General features: G+C 40.1%; 1 protein-coding gene across 2 annotated transcripts in view; it reads right to left on the bottom strand.

The window, feature by feature from the left end:
* The window catches only part of RBMS2 (RNA binding motif single stranded interacting protein 2), a 40,520-nt gene that overhangs the window by 12,464 nt on the left and 7,361 nt on the right, over positions 1 to 20,695 (bottom strand). For both annotated transcript variants that reach the window (XM_033117298.1, XM_033117297.1), the window contains exons 3-6: positions 9,020 to 9,186; positions 4,503 to 4,561; positions 3,554 to 3,645; positions 1,948 to 2,105 (exon numbers count right to left, since the gene is read on the bottom strand). In XM_033117298.1, the coding sequence (XP_032973189.1) occupies positions 1,948 to 2,105; positions 3,554 to 3,645; positions 4,503 to 4,561; positions 9,020 to 9,162 (452 nt within the window). In that variant the 5' untranslated portion in view covers positions 9,163 to 9,186. The remainder of the gene's footprint in view (positions 1 to 1,947; positions 2,106 to 3,553; positions 3,646 to 4,502; positions 4,562 to 9,019; positions 9,187 to 20,695) is intronic.

Raw genomic sequence — 20,695 nt, 5'->3', positions numbered from 1 at the left:
AATTAAATTTATTGGGGTGACACTGGTTAGTAAAATTATATAGGTTTCAAGTGTACATTTCTATAATAAATCATCTATATATTGCATTGTATATTCACCACCCAGAGTCAGTTCTCCTTCCATCACCACATATTTGATCACCTTTTCTCTCTTCTACCACATTGCCCTGTTTAGATTTCATTTGGATACATTTAAAAACGATATGACAGCTTGATTTAAAATACGTTTAAGCTATATACGATGTCAGAGGGGTAACAGATTGGGAGGTATCACTTTGTGACAGGTGTAAAGGTCTAACTATCACATTGCTTTGTACACCTGAAACTAATAAAAATAAATAAAACATCAAGTTTAAAATTTGTTGGAAATCACACGTAGCAAGAATCTAAATTTATGAAGAAAATTTGTAGTTATTAATGTAGAAACATTAATAACATTTGTAGTTATTAATGGGTTTTAATAGTTTTTCAAGTCTTCAAAGCCACCATTCCCAAAATGGGTTCTAAGACACCCAGGGCCACTTCCATGAACTCAGAGAGGCACAGTAAGGGCATTTTAACTTTCTGAAGAAAATACAGTAACATCTGCTGCATACTGTGTGTACAACTAACTCTAAATAGTTCACCATTTCAACAGCCAATCACCCTTACGACAAAAGCAAGTACCATAAGAAAATCAATGTGTAACAGGAAATGAGGGTGTAAATGTCCGATCTGATTCCAAGGTTTGAGAAGTTGTACAGTGTCGAACAGGTACACATCCATTAGTTATTTAAGGATGAAATAAACATATTTTCTCTTTCAATGTATTTTTTCAAATAGCTACAAAATTAAGATATGAACACTTTTTGAGTTCTTTAGACCATTTAATTACTTAATAAATTGAACTGTTAAGCATTTTGTTTTTTTTAGGGCAAAAATTTAACAAGACAACTATGGTGCCATGATCTGAAAAAGGTTAGGAACCTCTGCTTGAAGAGAGTGCGGGAGAAAAAAAAGTCCGATGACCACAAGCCTAGGAACTCCCCTTAGTTATCCGTGGGATTGCCAGCAGGTGGTGCTACCAAGATTGAGTTGGCTAGAGAAGCCCTTTCCTCTTCCCAAGGTCTAAAACATTCCAAGTAAGACAGTGTTCTTGGATCAGACAAGATATTTAAAACAAAAAGGGATCTTCAGATCATTTAGACTAGTAGTTTTCAAACTTTACAAAAAGGCAACAGAATCCCCTTTCAAACAAAATCTTAAGATAAATAAAAGCAGAAACATTTCTTAAGTGGGCTAGAGGAAGCTGCGGCTCTACAGTGACACCTAAGCTCGGAAGAGGGCACCCCAGAGAGCTGTGCAGCTCTAGAAAATCACTCATCTAAATCAATCTCTACTTCACAGAGTAAACCCAGGCTCATAAAGGTCTGATACCACGTGGGCAGTTAGTGGCCAAGTTGGTGCTAGAATCTAAGTTTCTCAACAGATCTGAAAATGTAGACCAAAACTTCCACTTCGTCCTAACTGATCTTGAAGCCAGAAGGATTAGGGCTCTGCTCTACCACCCACTCCTGTGACACCTCGGGCAAAACACTTCATACTGGGAAATTTTGTCTCCTTATCAATCAAATGAAGAATTAATATTTATTGCACAGTGTTGTTGTAATAATTAAATCAAATAATAGGATCAGAAACTACTCAGTAAACTATAAGATATGGAATTATTTTATTCTGATTGGGTCTGGATCAAAGGAAAGGTTAGAGTAGCAGGAATTAGTGGGGAAAGAAAAAAGATTTGGGGGCACATGTTAAGTATGGGGACCTATAATTAAGTGAACTTTTGATTTACCATCAAGTACTTCTGGCTAAGTACTAGTTTGGCCCCTTTGTGGGGGGGGCATGGATTTTTTTGGTGACTAAGTGACATTCTTTATTAACCTCATTTTCTATTCCTGGAACCACTCACCTTGCAAAGCCAACCCCTCTGCTCGTCCCACTGGTGTCTCGAAGGATTCGAGTGGAGATAACCTGGCCAAAGGGCTTCAACATTCCCTCCAGTTCTTGCTCATCCATTGACAGTGGGAGGTTTGATATGTATAAATTTGTGGGGTCCTGCTCCTGTTGCTATGGAAATAAAAGTGAGAAAATGAAGCTCACATCTGTTATCCGTCTCCCACCTTCAGCCCTCATCCACAAAACGATATTTCAGAAAAGATATAGTAGGAAGGGTGCCACATAAACAAAGAGAATCTTAACAACTATTTGTAACACCTAGTCCCACTACCATGGGTTGTATATTGAATCCTGGCAAAAAAAAAAAAAAAAAAAAAAAAAAAAAAAAAGCAGATTTCCTATTACTCGTGCTGTACAAGCCCACAATACAAGTCATTGGTAAAGTTTTTGCCTGTCTCTTTAAGAACTAGGCAGCGCAGCCCTGCCCCCTCCCTGCAACAGCCTGTCCCAGAGGCTGGATTCTCTTGGACTGCCTGGTTCCCTGGCTGGATTGTTTTGAGTAATCCTCCCTACCCCCCTCTTCCGGCCACAGCAGACTCCTCTGTGTAGGAATGCCTGTTCACTCCCTGATGGAGGAAAAGCAGGAAGAGGGAGAAGGGGAAAGGGAAGGCAGTGTGCTGGGGGCTGCACTCAGGGACACATGTATAGCTCACTGGGTCACTACGGAGCCCTGAAAGTTCTAGTCTCATAGGAACTCTAAAGACTCCTACACTCTACTGCCAGAGGGCTTTTCTTCAGAAAGAAGCAGTGGGAGAGCCCTTCCAGTGGGCAGAATGTACACAATGGCTATAACGTCCCACAGCTGTAGTTATAAGAATTTTATAAGCAGTCACTCTGCTCTAGACTGTGGGTCACCAGCAACCTTAATCGCTCTCTGCCTTTCCCTTTAGGCCTTCCATTTTCTTTAACTGTTAAAGAAAAGGTGGCTGATAGACCTGCCTCATTGCTCTACACAGAGTATTCACAATGACTTCAGAAAAGCAAGGGGACAATTCCCTCCTAAGAGAAGAAGGGAGAGAAAAGCCTCTAGTTTCCTAGCTGTCTAGATCAAAATGAAAGCTCGAGACAGAGCTGAGAAGGAGAGACAGTCTCCTTCCTGGCTGTGGCTTCCCTCTTCCCCGCCCCCCCACCACCCCAGCCCCAGGGGACAGTGTTGGGAGCTGCAGAGCATCGTTCTGAACGTCTGGGATGCACAGCTGGCTTCTTCAGAGAATGTTGCAAAACTACCAGCGGCTGCCTGGTATGGAAGTGAGAGGCCAGGGTGGGGAAGGGGAAACAGCAGGGGCAAGGGGAGAAGTCTATTGACCTTCTTGCCTGCTTATAATACTTGATGAGAAGAAAAGAGCTGACAGAGCTCCTTGACATAGACTCTGAACACCATCTTCCTCCAGCCGCCAAGGGGTGCTCACTGGGGTCCCGGCCCAGACTGTCTTTATCCAGACATAGTCACCACGCCCCGCAGATGGCCCTTGCCCGTCAACTTCATGGTTCTTAAACCTTCTGGGGGCCTTGAACTGGCCCAACCCCTCGGAGGAATAGACAAGGGGTAGTACCCTTACCTTTGCCATCTGTGCCTGTACACCACTGGCTTTCAGGGCTGTTACAGCTTTCTGTGCAGCTGAAGGACTGTCAAAGTCCACAAAGCCATAGCCTGGAACAGGGAAACAGCATCACTAGGGGGTGGGAGTGTAAGGGAGGTAGGAGGCCCAGCTTTGCAGGAGACAGAAGAGGAGTTATAATCCGCATGATAGAAGTGATAGGGAGAAAAGAGAAGTTAGATGTTTCAGGTAGTTACCCATGTGCCCCTCAAACCCTGTGAGATTTGGTCTCCTTTACAGCTAAGAATGCCACGGGTAACGAGGTGGTTGTGTTGTCCTTGCCTTTCTCCCTCCCCCTTAAGAAATCTGAGGTTTCAGGAACTTGGCTCTTCTCATAAAACCACAGCCTCCCCCCAATTCTAGAAGAACCCCTTCCTCTTTTCTAGCCACTCCCCAGAAATGTAGAAATGTTAGGCATGTAGGGAGCACAGCCTTTCCATTGCAGGTAACCAGACACCTGCTGGAAGAAGCCCCTCCCCACCCCAACCTACATACCTTTCCCCTCCTTCTACTTTCTACCCCCTCCTAGAACTGCTCAAAACCCCAACAAAATATTCATCCTCACAAAATAATACTACCAAATCATCCCCCCACCACCACCAAAAAGAATTTACAATGCTTTCCTAAGGAGAGATAACCTCACGTACCCATATCCACCATCCAATCCAGGGAAGCATGAGGTCTAAAGTAAGCCCAAAGGACTCAAAGACTCTCTGTGCGGGTTTCTAGCTTTGGGTCCCCAAAATAGCATTTTCAGCTCTAGTTATCTGGTCACTAAAGAATCTAAATATCTGCTAGGCCTGAAAACATTAGAGACTCCTCTCTGGCCTTTCAGCGGTAAAGGGCAGAGAGAGACAAGGGATGGCCTCACTCACAGCTGCTCTCCATCAGCAAGCGCAGGTATTCTCACCTTTGCATTTGTTTGTAGTCTTATCCAGGATGGCTTTAGTGGAGACAATCTTGCCATATCTAAGGGAGAAGGAAACATAAAGTGATGACCTTGGGGCAGGGATTTAGAAAAGGACAGAGACTGAGACATCTGGATGAATCCATGTCCTTTCTCCACTCCCACTAGGACAATTGATCCTATTCAAACTTTAATAAAGACAAAGAAGAATTGAATTTAAATGTCACACTTATCATAGAAACGTATTCCCCGAAGGTACCTACAAGAAATAAGGTAACTGTAGTAGTCCTTACAATACCAACATATATTTCTCTTCTTCTCCAACCAAAACAGATACCACTTGGAAAGAGACTACTGTCTTTTGGGGAATACAGCTTGGCGATGTCCACCTAGCACAGTGTGTAAGAGCAGAGCTCAGGCTGGAATTCCTTGAGGACTAAAAATAATCCTTCATATTACTTATCTTCTTTAGGACAAATACCATTCCTCCTATGACAAACCTACAGACACTTCATTCCCTACTCCTCTGCTGCACCCCTGATTGCAGGTCAACCTGAGTCAAACTGCTTTTGTTCCAATCCTGGTTCTGCCACTTTGTAGTTATGTGGGATCTTGGACAACCTTTCTGTGCCTCAGTCTCATCAAATGTAAAAGAGACAGGATTGTTGGGAATATGAAATGAGTTTATGAATATGAAGCACTAATATCTACCACATGGCAAACACTGGAAAATTCTGAGCTGCTATTATTGTTATTGTATTCAAGGGACCTCAATTTTAATCTACTGCAAATTTCTCTCTCTTGCTTTACTGTATTCTAAGACTTCTATTTTTCATGGTCAAGATTTGAGTGTGTTCGGAGGAGAGTGGGCACAAGACCAGCACAACAGCAGTGTTAAGGGAATTATCTAAAACTTGGTGATAAGGCAACATGAGGACTGTACATCCTTTCAATGTCATTCTGGAACATAGTTTAATGGGCCCATTTAAGGTATATTTCATTATCTAGCAGGATGTTTCTTTGTTTGACTTACTCTGTACTACCAACTAGGGCCCAGACTTTGTGAAAATACATATTAACTTGTAGATTTCTAACCAGTAGAAATGCATATAATTTCTATACAATGGAAAAGATAACTTTTATTTCTTATAGAATATAAACCAATTTTGTATGTAACCTAGCAATCTAATTACAACATCATTTTCTCAGTACCTGTAAATACTTAGTCCTTCAAATGCTCTTCGAACCCATTTTACCATCCTCCTGGTTCCTTCATTAATGAGTAAAATAAATCTTTGGCATGTGCTCACCTATATTTGTATGAGAGTCATGTTTTTTAACTTTTTTGAAAACTATACTTTAGCAGCAGAGTTCCCCAAAGTTGAGCAGTGGAATATCACAGGTCAGGGATTATATTAGAAGTGTTGCACTAGAAAGAAGTCGCTACATTCCACTCAAGGAGGGTGAAAATATTAAAGAGACAGAACAGAAATCACTAACAAAGTCAGAAGTACAAGATTTAACTGAAAACAGTTGGCAAGGACTGAATTTGAGACCAATATCCCAAACAAGCAATTTTTTCTACCTCTCCTCTCATCCCTAGAGAACATAGGGTGATTGATGTATTTGTTTCACTCCTTGGCGGCCTCTCACTGACTTTCTTAGCGGGGCTTCTGCGACCCAATGAATTAGAGAGAATAAGCTAAGCAATGCCCTAGAGGCTGGGAAAAGAACACATTCAAATGGGATGGGGGGTGGGGGGATGGTACTTGAATGTGGTGACCCCAGCCCTTCAGGGCTACATACTTGGATTCTTTCCCAAATTTAGGCAAAGGAAGGGATTCATGAGACTAGGCCAGAGGACACACATGCTGCTATCCCTCCCAAGGCCCCAGGGTGGAGCCTGCTGTGGTCTGAGCAGCCTGAGACTTTGAGCTCAGAATTTCCACAGCAGCTGGCAACAGCTGGGTTTGCTGCTGCTTCCTCCTCGGAAGAAGGAGCCCCTCCAAGAAACCAGGAGTTCCAGTCCCAGACTCCATGCCTCTCCCTCCTGCCCATCAGGGTTTCGGATCCAGCAACTTTTATTTCCCCAACAGAGAAAACTGGGACAAAGGCAAGAAGTCCTTCTATGCATATGAAACACCCTTTCTAGAAAGGTTTAACTCCCAGCTCAAAGCCTCAAGAGGGTTCTACCCACCTGTTCTTCTCATCCTCCCTTTCATCATAACTCATGTAGCACCTATTCTTTCCCTGCCTCATTCCTACTTCTCCATAGTCCCGTATTGGGCTCCTTACTTCCATCCTACATGCTGACCCTGACTATTTTCATCCCTTCAGACACAGCAGAAGGTAAGGCAACCATTGGAAAGGGCAAAATGAAAGTCTACAAGTATAATGAAGTAGAATTGAGTTTTTTCTCTGTCTTGTGAAATGAGAGGATTTTTGTAGCACATATTTAGGACAAGAAACACGAGGTGCAGAAATCAAGGAACCAGGGCCAGCCCGGTGGCTCAGGCGGTTAGAGCTCCATGCTCCTAACTCCGAAGGCTGCCGGTTCGATTCCCACATGGGCCAGTGGGCTCTCAACCACATGGCTGCAGGTTCAACTCCTCAAGTCCCACAAGGGATAGGGGGCGGAGCCCACTGCAACTAAGATTGAACACGGCACCGATTGAACACAGCACCTTGAGCTGAGCTGCAGCTGAGCTCCCAGATGGCCCAGTTGGTTGGAGCACATCCTCTCAACCAGAAGGTTGCCGGTTCGACTCCCACAAGGGATTGTGGGCTGTGGCCCCTGCAACTAGTAACGGCAACTGGACCTGGAGCTGAGCTGCACCCTCCACAACTAATACGGAAAGGACAACTTGAAGCTGAACGGCACCCTCCACAACTAAGATTGAAAGGACAACAACCTGACTTGGAAAAAAAAAAAAAGTCCTGGAAGTATACACTGTTCCCCAATAAAGTCCTGTTCCCCTTCCCCAATAAAATCTTTTTTAAAAAAAAAAAATACCTTTTAAAAAAGAAAGAGAGAAATCAAGGAACTAGACCGATATACTCTTTTTCCTGATAAACCAACATTTCTGCCAATTCCCATTCCCCCAAAACATTACTAGTCCTAGACTAAGTTCCATTTAAACACCTTTCTATAAAGTAAGCTGAAGTAAAGGAACCACTTTTGTACGTACACCTAGCCTTTAGAGATTGAGTTTGTGTGGCCTAGTGCTAGCAAAAATCCATATGATTTGCGTGGACCAAACAAACTACTTACTACGTCAGAAGAGTAAGGGATTTATAGAGGACATCTGATGCCTTATATGACTACATTTTGGGGGCAAAATATTCTGCCTCTCCAGGATTTGGAACACTGTAACTTACATATACTGTTGTGGGAGTTGGAATTACTTTAACCACTTCAGAAAATTGTTTAGTAGCATCTACAAAAGCTGAACAAATGTATATCCTATGAGTCAGAAATTTTACTCCTAGGTACATACCCAACATACTCGTAAATGTGTACACACATGCACAAAAGACATGTACATGAACATTCAAGTAGATGCCTTTGGGGGTGGGGAGGAGATAGTACCTGAGAGGGGGTAACGTTCTGAAGAGCTGGTAATGTTCTGTTTCACCTTGTGAATATTCACTGTTGTACATACACTTATGATTCTTGCACTTTTGTGTACACTTGTTATACTTCAAAACAAAGCTTAAAAACACGGTAAATTTACACAGTCTAAGGTTGCTATTTCTATCTCTTTCTACCATTCACTTACCCAAATTAAATTTCCCTGTTCCCCATTAATGTCTCCATCCCACCCCCAGACTTCTTCCTCTAATTATTCCCCACGACTGTATTGTTTGAAACACACATTTTTCTGCCAAATGGAATGGTGCTAGCATTTCTGCACTTTTGCAATTTTTCCAGCATTTCTTATTGGGCTAATTCCACAATAGCTATCTCTATCTCATGACGCGAATCTAGGCTGAAGAACTCCAGAAATCCTTAGGGGGTAAAAGCAGAGTGACAGCTTCTTTCTCTACCTTCTTCTCTATCCACTAATTTGAGGACTCCTCTAGTTCACTGGGAATATCTCTAGCAGCAGAAAATCTCCTAACTATACAATTCAATTGGCTAGTCGCATTTTCTTCTATTCCCACTACCAGCTCTCACTGCCTTCTAATCAGTATCTTTGGAGATGCTGAAGATTTATGATCAAGGTACAAGGACAGGAAACTTTCCACTTAGACCATCAGTTCTAGATACCTGCTGAAAACAAAGTCATATACTAAGCTTCAAAGGCCAGCCCTATCCTGGCTTTCCTCAGAGAAACACGTAAAGGTTTCATATATTAGTAGCAGGTAGAATTTCTTTAAGAGAGGCTGTTGAGAAACCTTATGATTATGGGGTAGAAGAAAAATAATATTGCATTTCAGGATAAGAGTATATGGCAAAAAGCCAGTATCACCAAATCTGTACTGTCCCTGGAAGCCTACCCACACATACCCCAACTTACGACTGACACAACTTGACAAGGTCCTGGTCAGTAGTGCCTGGTTGCAATCCCCGGATGTACAGGTTGGTTTTGCTCAGCTGGTCATTTCCATTGCTCCCACTGTTACTGTTAGGGGTACTGTTATTTGGACTAGGTGGTGCCATCTGCTGAGACAATGACACATATGGCTGCAGGGAGACATGAGGAACAGAAGGTCAAAATGATTATATATTTAGATGTTGGAGAATAAGGAAGACCCTGACCTCTTGGAAAGAATGATTCCAAACTTTAACAGCAATGAACTCAATAGACAGTTTAAAAAAAAAAAAAAAAAAAAACTAAAGGAATTCCTCTCTGCCATAGAATACGTAAACACATAACTGTTCTACTTATTCTTCAGGAATAATGAGAGGCCAGAATAAGCTAGTTAAGGTATCAAAAAAAGCTACTTTGTTACAGTGGAATGTTTTTTTTCATACAGATGTTAGAGAACACAATGTATGCCTCTTAAGTAAACTGTGTAATGAGACAAGACTAATAAAATCTAGGTTCCATTCAAAAATGATGAAGAGGAAATAATAAAAATTTAGCAATTCATGAAGTATAAATGAGTTGAACATAGGTTATGTAAAAAACTGTAGAATATGAGAGCTGCAAATACCTGCAAGAGCTTGAAAATTATTGTGAACTTAGACAAATAAAATGAAATACTAATTACCATGTGAGGTAGTAAAAAATAAAATTTTTTGTAATACTAATAGGGGTTTAGTCATAAGTTATTTACAAGTTTTAAAGGTTTAAATAAATTAACAATAGACACATTATAGTCAAGGAAACCCGGAATTGGGGGTGAAACATCTCTAATCTTTCATAACCGATACGAGGACAGGCAACCAGACCCTGCTACACATTTTTTAGGAACTTTTGTTAGAGACAAAACACCAGGCTGGCTGGAACATGGATCCATTCATTCATGGCATATTTTATAGCCTTATGCTCTAATCAAGCTTCTAGTGTTTGTTTATATTTGGTTCATCATACTCTAAATTTGCATAATTATCGATAATAGAGTACATTTTACTACGTCACAGTAATATTCCAGTTCTCCTTTGGCTTAAAACTTTTGATAGTATAAATCTATTTGGAATTACTTTAAAATGCTAGTTTTCATCTACAGGTTTTTTTTCCCTCTCTCTCTCTCTTTTTGGTGGTGATGGTGATAAGGGACTGGATTAGTAACAAAAGAAAAAGAGAACCATGACTATCAAAGGGGAAATCTTCCCTCCAAAGAATCTTAATTAATGTGAAATGTGCCTCTTATATTTCATGTCTCTGACCTTTACCAAATTGCAAAATAAAAATCTTTACTTGGGTTAAATATGTTGAAGCAGGTATTTCCCCATGTTTATCAATACAGGCAGACCTCGGAGATACCATGGTGCAGTTCTAGACCACCACAATAAAGCTAATATCACAATAAAGTGGGTCACACAAACGTTTTGGTTTCCCAAATGCATATAAAACTTATGTTCGGGGGCCGGCCCAGTGGCTCAGGCGGTTAGAGCTCCATGCTCCTAACTCCAAAGGCTGCCGGTTGGATTCCCACATGGGCCAGTGGGCTCTCAACCACAAGGTTGCCAGTTCGATTCCTTGACTCCCTCAAGGGATGGTGGGCAGCGCCCCCTGCAACTAAGATTGAACACGGCACCTTGAGCTGAGCTGCCGCTGAGCTCCCGGGTGGCTCAGTTGGTTGGAGCGCGTCCTCTCAACCACAAGGTTGCCGGTTCAACTCCCAACACAACTAAGACTGAAAGGACAACAACTTGAAGCTGAACAGCACCCTCCACAACTAAGATTGAAAGGACAACAACTTGACTTGGAAAACAGGCCTGGAAGTACACACTGTTCCCCAATAAAGTCCTGTTCCCCTTCCCCAATAAAATCTTTAAAAAAAAAAACCCAAAAAACAAACAAAAAAAACTTATGTTCACACTATGCTGTAGCCTATTAAGTGTGCAATAATAGCATTATGTCTAAACAAGCTACTGTACATACCTTAATTAAAAAATACTTTATTGCTAAAAACGCTAACCATCATGTGAGCCTTCAGTGTGTCATAATCTTTTGGCTGGGAGAGGCTCTTCCCTTGATGTTCATGGCTGCTGACTGATCAGGATGGTGGTTGCTGAAAGTTGGGATGGATATGGCAATTTCTTAAAATAAGACAACATGAAGTTTGCTGCATCAATTGACTCCTTTCATGAATGATTTCTCTGTAGCATGATTCATCAATGATTTTCTCTAATGCTGCTTGACGGCATTCTATCCACAATAGAACTTCTTTCAAAATGGAGTCAATCCTCTCAAACCCTGCTGCTGCTGCTTAATCAACTAAACTTATGTAATATTCTAAAGCCTTTGTCATTTCAACAATCTTCACAGCATCTTCACCAGGAGTAGATTCCATATCAAGAAACCACTTTCTTTGCTTATCCGTAAGAACTTATCCAACTTCAAATCCGTTAAAGTTTTATCATGAGATTGCAGCAATTCAGTCACATCTTCAGGCTCCACTTCTAATTCTAGTTCTCTTGCTTTTTCCACATCTGCAGTTACTTCCTCCACTGAAGTCTTAAACATCTCATAGTCATCTGTGAGGGTTGGATTCAACTTCTTCCAAACTCCTATTAATGTTGATATTTTGACTCTTCCCATGAATTACGAATGTTCTTAATGGCATACAGAATGGTCAATCCTTTCCAGGTTTTCAATTTACTTTGCCCAGATCCATCAGAGGAATCACTAACGATGGCAACGATAGGCTTACAAAATGTATTTCTTACTATTAAATAGTAAGACTTGAAAGTCAAAATTACTCCTTGGCCCATGGACTGCAGAAGGATGTTGTGTTAGTAGCCATGAAACCAACATTAATCTCCTTGTACATCTCCATCAGAGCTCTTGGGTGACCAGGTGCATTGTCAATAAGCAGTAATATTTTGAAAGGAATCTTTTTTTCTGTGCAGTAGGTCTCAACAGTGGGCTTAAAATATTCAGTAAACCATGTTGTAAACAGATATTCTGTCATCAGGCTTTGTTGTTCCATTTATAGAGCACAGGCAGAATAGATTTAGCATAAATCTTCTTAAGGGCCCTAAAATTTTGGGAATGGTAAATAAGCATTTGTTTCAACTTAAAGTCACCAGGTGCATCAGCCCCTAACAAGAGAGTCAGCCTGTCCTTTAAAGTCAGGCATTAATTTCTCTCTAACTATGAAAGTCCCAGATGGCATCTTCTTCCACTATAAGGCTGTTTTGTCTACATTGAAAATCTGTTGTTTAGTGTATCCACCTCATTAATTAATTATCTTAGCTACATCCTCCAGATCACTTGCTGCAGCTTCTACATCAGCACCTACTGCTGTACCTTGTACTTTTATGTTACGGAGACTGCTTCTTTCTTTAAACCTCATGAACCCAACCTCTACTAGCTTCAAACTTTTATTCTACAGCTTTTCATCTCTCTCAGCCTTCACAAAATTGAAGAGTTAGGGCCTGCTCTAGATTAGGCTTTGGCTTAAGAGAATATTGTCGTTGGTTTAATCTTCTGTACAGACCACTAAAACTTTCTCCATATCAGCAATCAGGCTGTTTCGTTTCTTATCATTTATGTGTTCACTGAAGTAGTACTTTTAATTTGCATTCACAAGTTGGCTAACTGTTTGCTGCAAGAGGCCTAGCTTTCAGCCTATTTCAACTTTTGACATGCCTTCCTCACTAAGCTTAATTATTTTTACCTTCTGATTTAAAGAGAGAGACGTGTGACTCTTCCTTTCACTTGAACTTGAGGTCACTGTAGAGTTATTAATTGGCCTAATTTCAATATTGTTGTGTCTCAGGGAATAGGGACGCCAGAGAGAGATGGGGAAAGAGAGAGAGATGGGGGAATGGCTGGTGGGTGGAGAAGTCAGAACACATATAACATTTACTGATTAAGTTTGCTGTCTTATATGGGTACAGTTTGTGGCACCCCCAAAACAATTACAATAGTAACATCAAAAATCACTGATCACCATAAGAAATATAATAATAATGCAAAGGTTTGAAATATTGCAAGAAGTACCAAAGTGTGACACAGAGACAGGAAGTGAGCAAATGTTGTTGGAAAAAATGGCACCAATAGATTTGCTTGATGGATGGTTGCCACAAACCTTCAATTTGTTAAAAAAATACAATATCTGGAAAGTACAATAAAGCAAAACACAATAATACAATAATACCACTATGGAAAATTGTCAATTCATAAATGAAGACAGTGGAGAGAAAGAAAGGGATTACAAGACAGCCAGAAAACAATTAACAAGATGGCAATAATAAGTTCTTACATAGTAATAATTATTTTAAATGTAAATAGATTAAAAAGGCACAGAGTAGCTGAACGCAAAAAAAAAAAAAAATTGCAAAACTTCGTCAAATTGTGCATCAAAATCATTGGCTGACTGTGAGAAGCATAGCAGACCAAGTAAACATCAATAGAGAAACAGCGGGAAAATCTTAACTGAAAATCTTGGCAGGAGAAAGGTGTGTGCTAAAATGGTCCCGAAGGAGCTCTTGCATCACGAAAATGCACCAGCTCGTAAGGCACTGTCTGTGAGGGAGTTTTTAGGCAGTAAACAAATAACTGTATTGGAACACCCTCCCTACTCACCTGACCTGGACCCCAATGACTTCTTTACCTGAAGATAAAGGAAATATTGAAAGGAAGACATTTTGATGAAATTCAGGACATCAAGTATAATACGACTACAGCTCTGATGGCCGTTCCAGAAAGAGGTCCAAAATTGCTTTGAAGGGTGGACTAGGTGCTGTCATCTGTGCATAGCTTCCCAAGGGGAGTACTTCGATGGTGACCGTAGTGATATTCAGCAATGAGGTATATAGCACTTTTTCTAGGATGAGTTCCCGAACTTAATTGTCACTCCTTATATGTAATTATCTCTAAAGCCTCCCAAATCCCACTAAAATTATTATAAAGGTATAAAAAAGATATAAACCTCCCAGGACAAAGAAAACAGATAACACATCCCAACGTTTTAGAAGCTGGATATCAGATGGATAAACGATACACAACTTAGAAAAGAAAAGCAAGTTAAAACCTAATAGGAAGAAAACAAGGAGCAAGGTGATTCTCCTCTAACATTCCAGAAAAGCTCAGAAATTAGAGGCACCAACTACCTAAAAAGACAGGGTTGTTAACCACACAATCAGACTACAACTGCCCTACTTCCACCCCTCCTCCAGAAGAAAACTAGTTTATTCTTTGGGTAGATTGCAGCAGAGGGACTCTGGATTCATAGCCACTAAGCACAGCTGAGTGGGACAAGTATTAAACTGAAAACATGAGGATGAAGTAATACCCACAGTCATTTCTCCATCCCCACCCTCTTAAGAGATCAGAGGATTTCCCTTTGGGGCAACTGACCAGCCCAATAGAACAGCTTCATAAACGATGACATTCAGCTCTCTCCCTATACAACAGCTTGATCACCTATAGTGAAGTCCACCATTTGGTAAGGTTTTCCCATGCCAACAGAGCTGCCATCTGTTTTTTTAAAGCCTTCCACTTAAACAGCCAAAAATCATGAGATATTTAAGGAAAACCTCTGAAGTCAATGACCAAAAGAAACAGAAAACCAAAAAAGGAACTCAAAAGAAAAAGAGACAAGACAGAAGAAAACTTAGTAAGAATGAGAGTCTCAAGAAATTTAAACAAAAATATTTCATCTATGAAGCAAAAACAAAATTAGATAAAAAAGGAATATACAAAGACAAAGAAAAAGTTCTTGGAAATTAAAATTATGATAGCAGATATTAAAAATATCCATAGAAGGGCTAGAAGAAAAACAAGATAAAGAAATATCCCAGAAAGTAAAACTAAAAGATTAAACAATAGAAAATACAGTAATTCCCCACTATCTGCAGAAGATACGTTCCAAGACCCCCAGGGGATGCCTGAAACTGTGGATAGTACAAACCCTATATATACTGTTTTTTCTATACACACGTTCCTATTATAACGTTTAATTTATAAATTAGGCACAGTAAGAGGTTAATAACAATAACTAGTAATAGAATAATTATAACAATATACTGTAATAAAGTTATGTGAATGTGGTCTCTCTCTGTTTCTCCAGTAATTTTTCTATTTTTCAGTCCAAACCTATTTTTGAATCTGTATAACCAATCCTTACTTTCAGTAAATGGATTGGTGTCACTCATTTCAGAGGATCCCTTGCTACAATCTTTGTATAGGCTCACTGCTTTCTGGCACAACATGTTGCCATCAATCAGAACACGTTCTCTGTTCAGATCTTCACCCACAAATTTAATGCATTTTCCATCTTTTTTTTTTCTTTTCATTTTAACAAAGCATTTAACACTCACTGTGGCTGTCACTTTTGCAGTTTGAGGTGCGACAACAAGACTGACACAAACTTCTTTTACCTTCTTCACAGTTTTACAGATAGAAGATTCATTCTTACTATAGATCTTAGCAACCTCCGATTTTTTTTCTTTTCTTACTAATCGAGCAACTTTCACTTTTCCACTTAAAAGAAGCTCTTTACGGTTTCTCTTTGCCTTAATCTGAATTGCCAGCATCACTACTCGTGCACTTTGGGGCCATTAGTGAGTAAAATCGGGGGTTACTTGAACACAAGCACTGTGATAGGGAGACAGTCGATGTGATAACCGAGGCCTACCGAGTGACTAACGGCCAAGTAGCGTAAACAGCGTGGAGATGCTGGACGAAGGCAATGATTCATGTACCAGGCAGGACAGAGCTGGAGCGTGTGCAATTTCATCACACAACTCAGAATGATGTCCGATTTAAAACTTATGAATTGTTTGTTTCCTCATTCAAGGGGGAAAAAACAGTTTTTTCAACAAGTGATATAAGGAAAACTGGATATCCACCCACAAAAGAATGAAGTTGAACCCTTACCTTACACTATATACAAAAATTAACTCAAAATGGATCAAACACCTAAACATAAGAATTAAAACTATAAAACTCTTGGAAGAAAACACAGGGGAAAAGTTTCATGAGATTGGATTTGACAATTTCTTAGATATGACACCAAAAGCATAGGCAACAAAAGAAAAAAATAGATAAACTGAACTATATCAAAATAAAAACTTCTGGGGTAGCCGGATGGCTCACCCCATTGGTTAGAGCGCGAGCTCTGAACAACAGTGGTTGCCGGTTCAATTCCCACATGGGCCAGTGAGCTACACCCTCCACAACTAGATTAAAGACAACGAGCTGCCTCTGAGCTTCCGGAGGGGCGGCCGGATGGCTCAGTTGAACGGCTCTCAATGCCGGTTCAATTCCTGCATGGGATGGTGGGCTGCGCCTTCTGCAACTAAAGATTGAAAATGGCAACTGGACTTGGAGCTGAGCTGTCCACTCCACAGCTAGATTGAAGGACAACTACTTCGAGCTGATGGACCCTGGAGAAACATAGTGTTCCCCAATATTCCCCAATAAAAAATAAAATTTAATTTAATTTAAAAAAAGAATATGAAAGTTATTGTACATCTTTATAAGAGCAGGTGGAGTGGTGGAGTAAAAGCCTAATTAGATTGGATTTAAGAAAGAATGAGAGACATCTGACATTATCGACAAGTAGGGAAGATGTAAATCTACAGTAAAAATTACACATTGTTGACAAACAAGTTTGGTACACTTAGAAAGCAATTTAGCATTATGTCTTTAAGGTGAACATTCACAGACCTGTGACTCAGCAATCCCACTTCCAGATAAAAACCCAAGAAGAATTCTTACACAAAGTTGCCATACATGTGAGAATGTTTAGAGCAGCAATATTAGAAAGAGCAAAACAAACTAACGAGCCTAGAAACAATCCAAAAGCTCATTGGCAGGAGAATGGATAAATAAATTATGGTATAGTCACAAAATGAAATATTATAAGGCATTGAAAAATGAATAAACCACAGCTGCATAAAACATGAATGAATCATGAAAATGTAATATTGGGTGGGGGAAAAACCCAAACGACTATGTATCGCAATAAGGCAATATGGTAGTGGTTGAAAGGACAGATTAGGAGGAGCCAGACTATTTGGGTTCAAATCTCAGCTGGGCCATTCACTAACAATGTGATTATCAAACTCTCTGTACCTCATTTTTTCTCTCCTGTAAATTTCTCATCTAATAATGTTAAGTATAATAATTAGTTTTATAATATTAGAACAATATAAACAAGCAAATTAAGCATGGCTTTAAACTATACTCTTTAAAAAGCAATAGAATGATAAATATAAAATTTAAGAGAGTGTGACCTCTAGAGGGGAGGTAGGAGATGGGATGGGGAGAAACTCATAATGACATGCAATTTATGGGCAATGATTCTAGTTCTTGAGTTGGAAGATGGGTTTACAGGTCTCCCTCTTAATGTTATGCTTTCTAAGTACACGTACTCTTTTGTATTATCAAATAATATATTAAAGATAATAAAAGAAAAAATAATGAAAGGAAATAAACTGAAGACACCAAGTATATACACTCCTGAATAAACAACTCTTTCAAGATATATTACTGTAAAGAGAAGAAAAACGAGGCAGCAGCTGTAAGACGTGTCATCAAGAAAAGGATTTTTTTGATAAAAGAAATATGTCTATTTACATGCTGACATGTGATTACAAATATAAATATTACTGATCCTCAAAATTATCCAGTAAAGTATATCAGTACTTTAAGATAAAGAACTCAAGGTCAGAGAGCGTAAGAAACTTGGAAGTAGGTCACGCAGCTAGTAAGTGACAAAAGCACATTTAAATTCAGATCTCTCTAACTCCATATCTCATGATTTGTACAGAACGCAATGCTGCCTTCTTTTGTTTAACCTTAATTTAACGCCTAACATTACCTGAATTACATTTATTAGGATATATTTTTAAAGTATCTACTAGGTAGGCTTAAGGTGCTGTATCAGGTGTTTTGGAGACTAATAAATTGAATAACCTTTTCAGAGTTTACACTCCAGCAATGAAATAAGACAGTCGCCTCAATGATTCTCATACAATGCAAAATTATGTATACCATATATGAACTACAAAATACTATGAAGGCTCAGAAAAAAGGTCCCGTTTGGGGCTGAGAGGTGGAGGGATTTGAACAAGCTTTATAGAAGAGGTAATATTCTAGCTGAACTTAAAGGGTAGTTGAAAGACAGTTTTGACTGAGCTCTTAAAGGGCCACTATCATGCCTTAACCCCAACGCCTAGAATGCAGGAGCTGTTTAATGAATGTAGGATGAGTGAACAAATGAACAGAAAGGCCATTCCAAAAGGAAGCGAAAACAACAACAAAAAAGGATCAGAGGCTGAATACATAAGGCACAACAACAAAAGGATCAGAGTGGGAGGGAGAGGAATATGAACACATATATTTGGAAAACAAGTATTAAGTAACTCATCATGATTCCCTTTTATATTTTTGCTCCCATATCTCCTATTTTTAAGAAAATTCTGTCAACACTACCCCTATCCTCTTCCAGCCTTTGCCTCATTCCTCTGCTCCCCATCTTTTTTAAATAACAATTTTATTGAGATATAATTTACATACCATGTAATTAACCCCTTAAAGTATAAATGCAAAGCTATTTAAATCACAGAGTTGTGCAACCATTAACCACAATCAATTTAGAACATTTTAATTACCCCAAAAAGAAACCCAATACTCCTTACTAGCCACTACCCGTTTTCCCCCAACCATCCCCCCTCCCCCAGCCATAGGCAACCACTAATCTGCTTTCTAGCTCTAAAGATTTGCCTATTCTGGACATTTCACATAAATGGGAGCATAATATATGTGGTCTTTTGTGAGTGACTTCTTTTACTAGCATAATGTTTTCAAGGTTCATCCACTTTATAGAATGTATCAGTACTCTATTCCTTTTTATTACTGAATAAAATGCCATTGTATGGGTATCTACAATATTTTATTTATGCATTCATCAGTTGAGGGATATTTGGGTTGTTTACACTTTGGGGCTATTATGAACAATGCAGCTATGAATATCGGTGTACAGGTTTTAGTGTGGATATATATTTTAATTTTTTGGGTTATACCTAGGCGTGTGTTTAACCTTTTAAGGAACTGCCAAACTGTTTTCCAAGAAGCTGCACTATTTTACATTCCCACCAATTGTATGAAGGGGTCTAATTATTCTACATTATGACCTATCTTTTTTTTCCTTTAAAGATTTTATTGGGGAAGGGGAACAGGACTTTATTGGGGAACAGTGTGTACTTCCAGGACTTTTTCCAAGTCAAGTTGTTGTCCTTTCAATCATAGTTGTGGAGGGTGCAGTTCAGCTCCAGGTCCAGTTGCCGTTGTTAGTTGCAGGGGGCACAGCCCACCATCCCTTGCGGGACTCAAGGAATTGAACCGGCAACCTTGTGGTTGAGAGCCCACTGGCCCATGTGGGAATCGAACTGGTAGCCTTTGGAGTTAGGAGCTCGGAGCTCCAACCACCTGAGCCACCAGGCCGGCCAATTACCTGTCTTTTTGATTACAGCTATCCTAGTGGATGTGAAGTGGTATCTCATTGTGGTTTTGATTTGCATTTTTTCAATGGATAATGATGCTGAGCATCTTTTCATGCCTATTTTTAGATCTTCTTTGGAGAAACATCTATTCAGATCTTTAGCTCATTTTTCAATTTTCTTTTTCTTTCCCCTTTCTTCCGCCTCCCCACCCACTCTGGTTCACACGGTAGCCCACGGCAGCACTCAGCAGCAGCAGCAGAATCACACCAACCTCCGGCTGCTCATGGCAGCCCACCTCCAGGGAGAGCGGTTGGTCACAGTCTTAGCTGTAGAGGAGAGGGCGCAGCTCACTGGCCCATGTGGGAATTGACCTGGCGACCTCAGCGTTAGTAGCACAGCACTCCAACCACCTGAGCCACCAGGCCGGCCCAGCCCATTTTTCAATTGGGTTCTGCTCTCCATCTTAATCTAAGTTCTTAAAAGATTAGTCTATATACACCACCCATACTTCCTTAACCTTGTTTCACTCACCAACTCACTCCAACCTTGCTTTTGCTCCCCACTCTGAAATTGCTTGACCAAGTCACCAACCACATCTACACTGACAAAAAGCAATGACTATTCTTCAGTCCTCATCTTCCAAAATAAAACTATGGTTTGCACATGTGCATTTTAATTCCAACTGACCTCTTATCCTAATCTATGTTTTCTCTTGTCCTCTTTCTCTATATTTTTCTGTTTTACAGCATATTTTCTTATGGAATGAGAAATATAAACCAACAACCATAGGGCATTTCTAGAGAATTACAGGTAACACAACGGGCTATAGCAGAGTGAATGTAATAGAATCATGGCAGATGATAAAATTATGACAGAGTGTGGGGACAGAGCCCCAAAAAGCAGTTTCCAGGCTCTTGGCCTCACATAGAAAGGTGCTGGCTCAGGTAGTAAATGGCCATCGACTGTGATCAAATGGCCATCAGCTGTGTGCTAGTTGGCCGTCAGCTGTAACCAGTGAGCCATTGGCCACTAATATAACTGCCGTGGCTACGCTAGCAAAAAAAAATGGGAGCTAGCAAGAAGATGGTGGCTGGGCCTGCAAGCGGCGCAGTGAGGGTTGAGA

Source organism: Rhinolophus ferrumequinum, chromosome 10, assembly GCF_004115265.2.
Source record: "Rhinolophus ferrumequinum isolate MPI-CBG mRhiFer1 chromosome 10, mRhiFer1_v1.p, whole genome shotgun sequence".
Lineage (NCBI taxonomy): Eukaryota > Metazoa > Chordata > Mammalia > Chiroptera > Rhinolophidae > Rhinolophus > Rhinolophus ferrumequinum.
The sequence above is the reverse complement of the archived record's forward strand: the minus strand, read 5'-3'. Positions and strand labels throughout refer to the sequence as shown.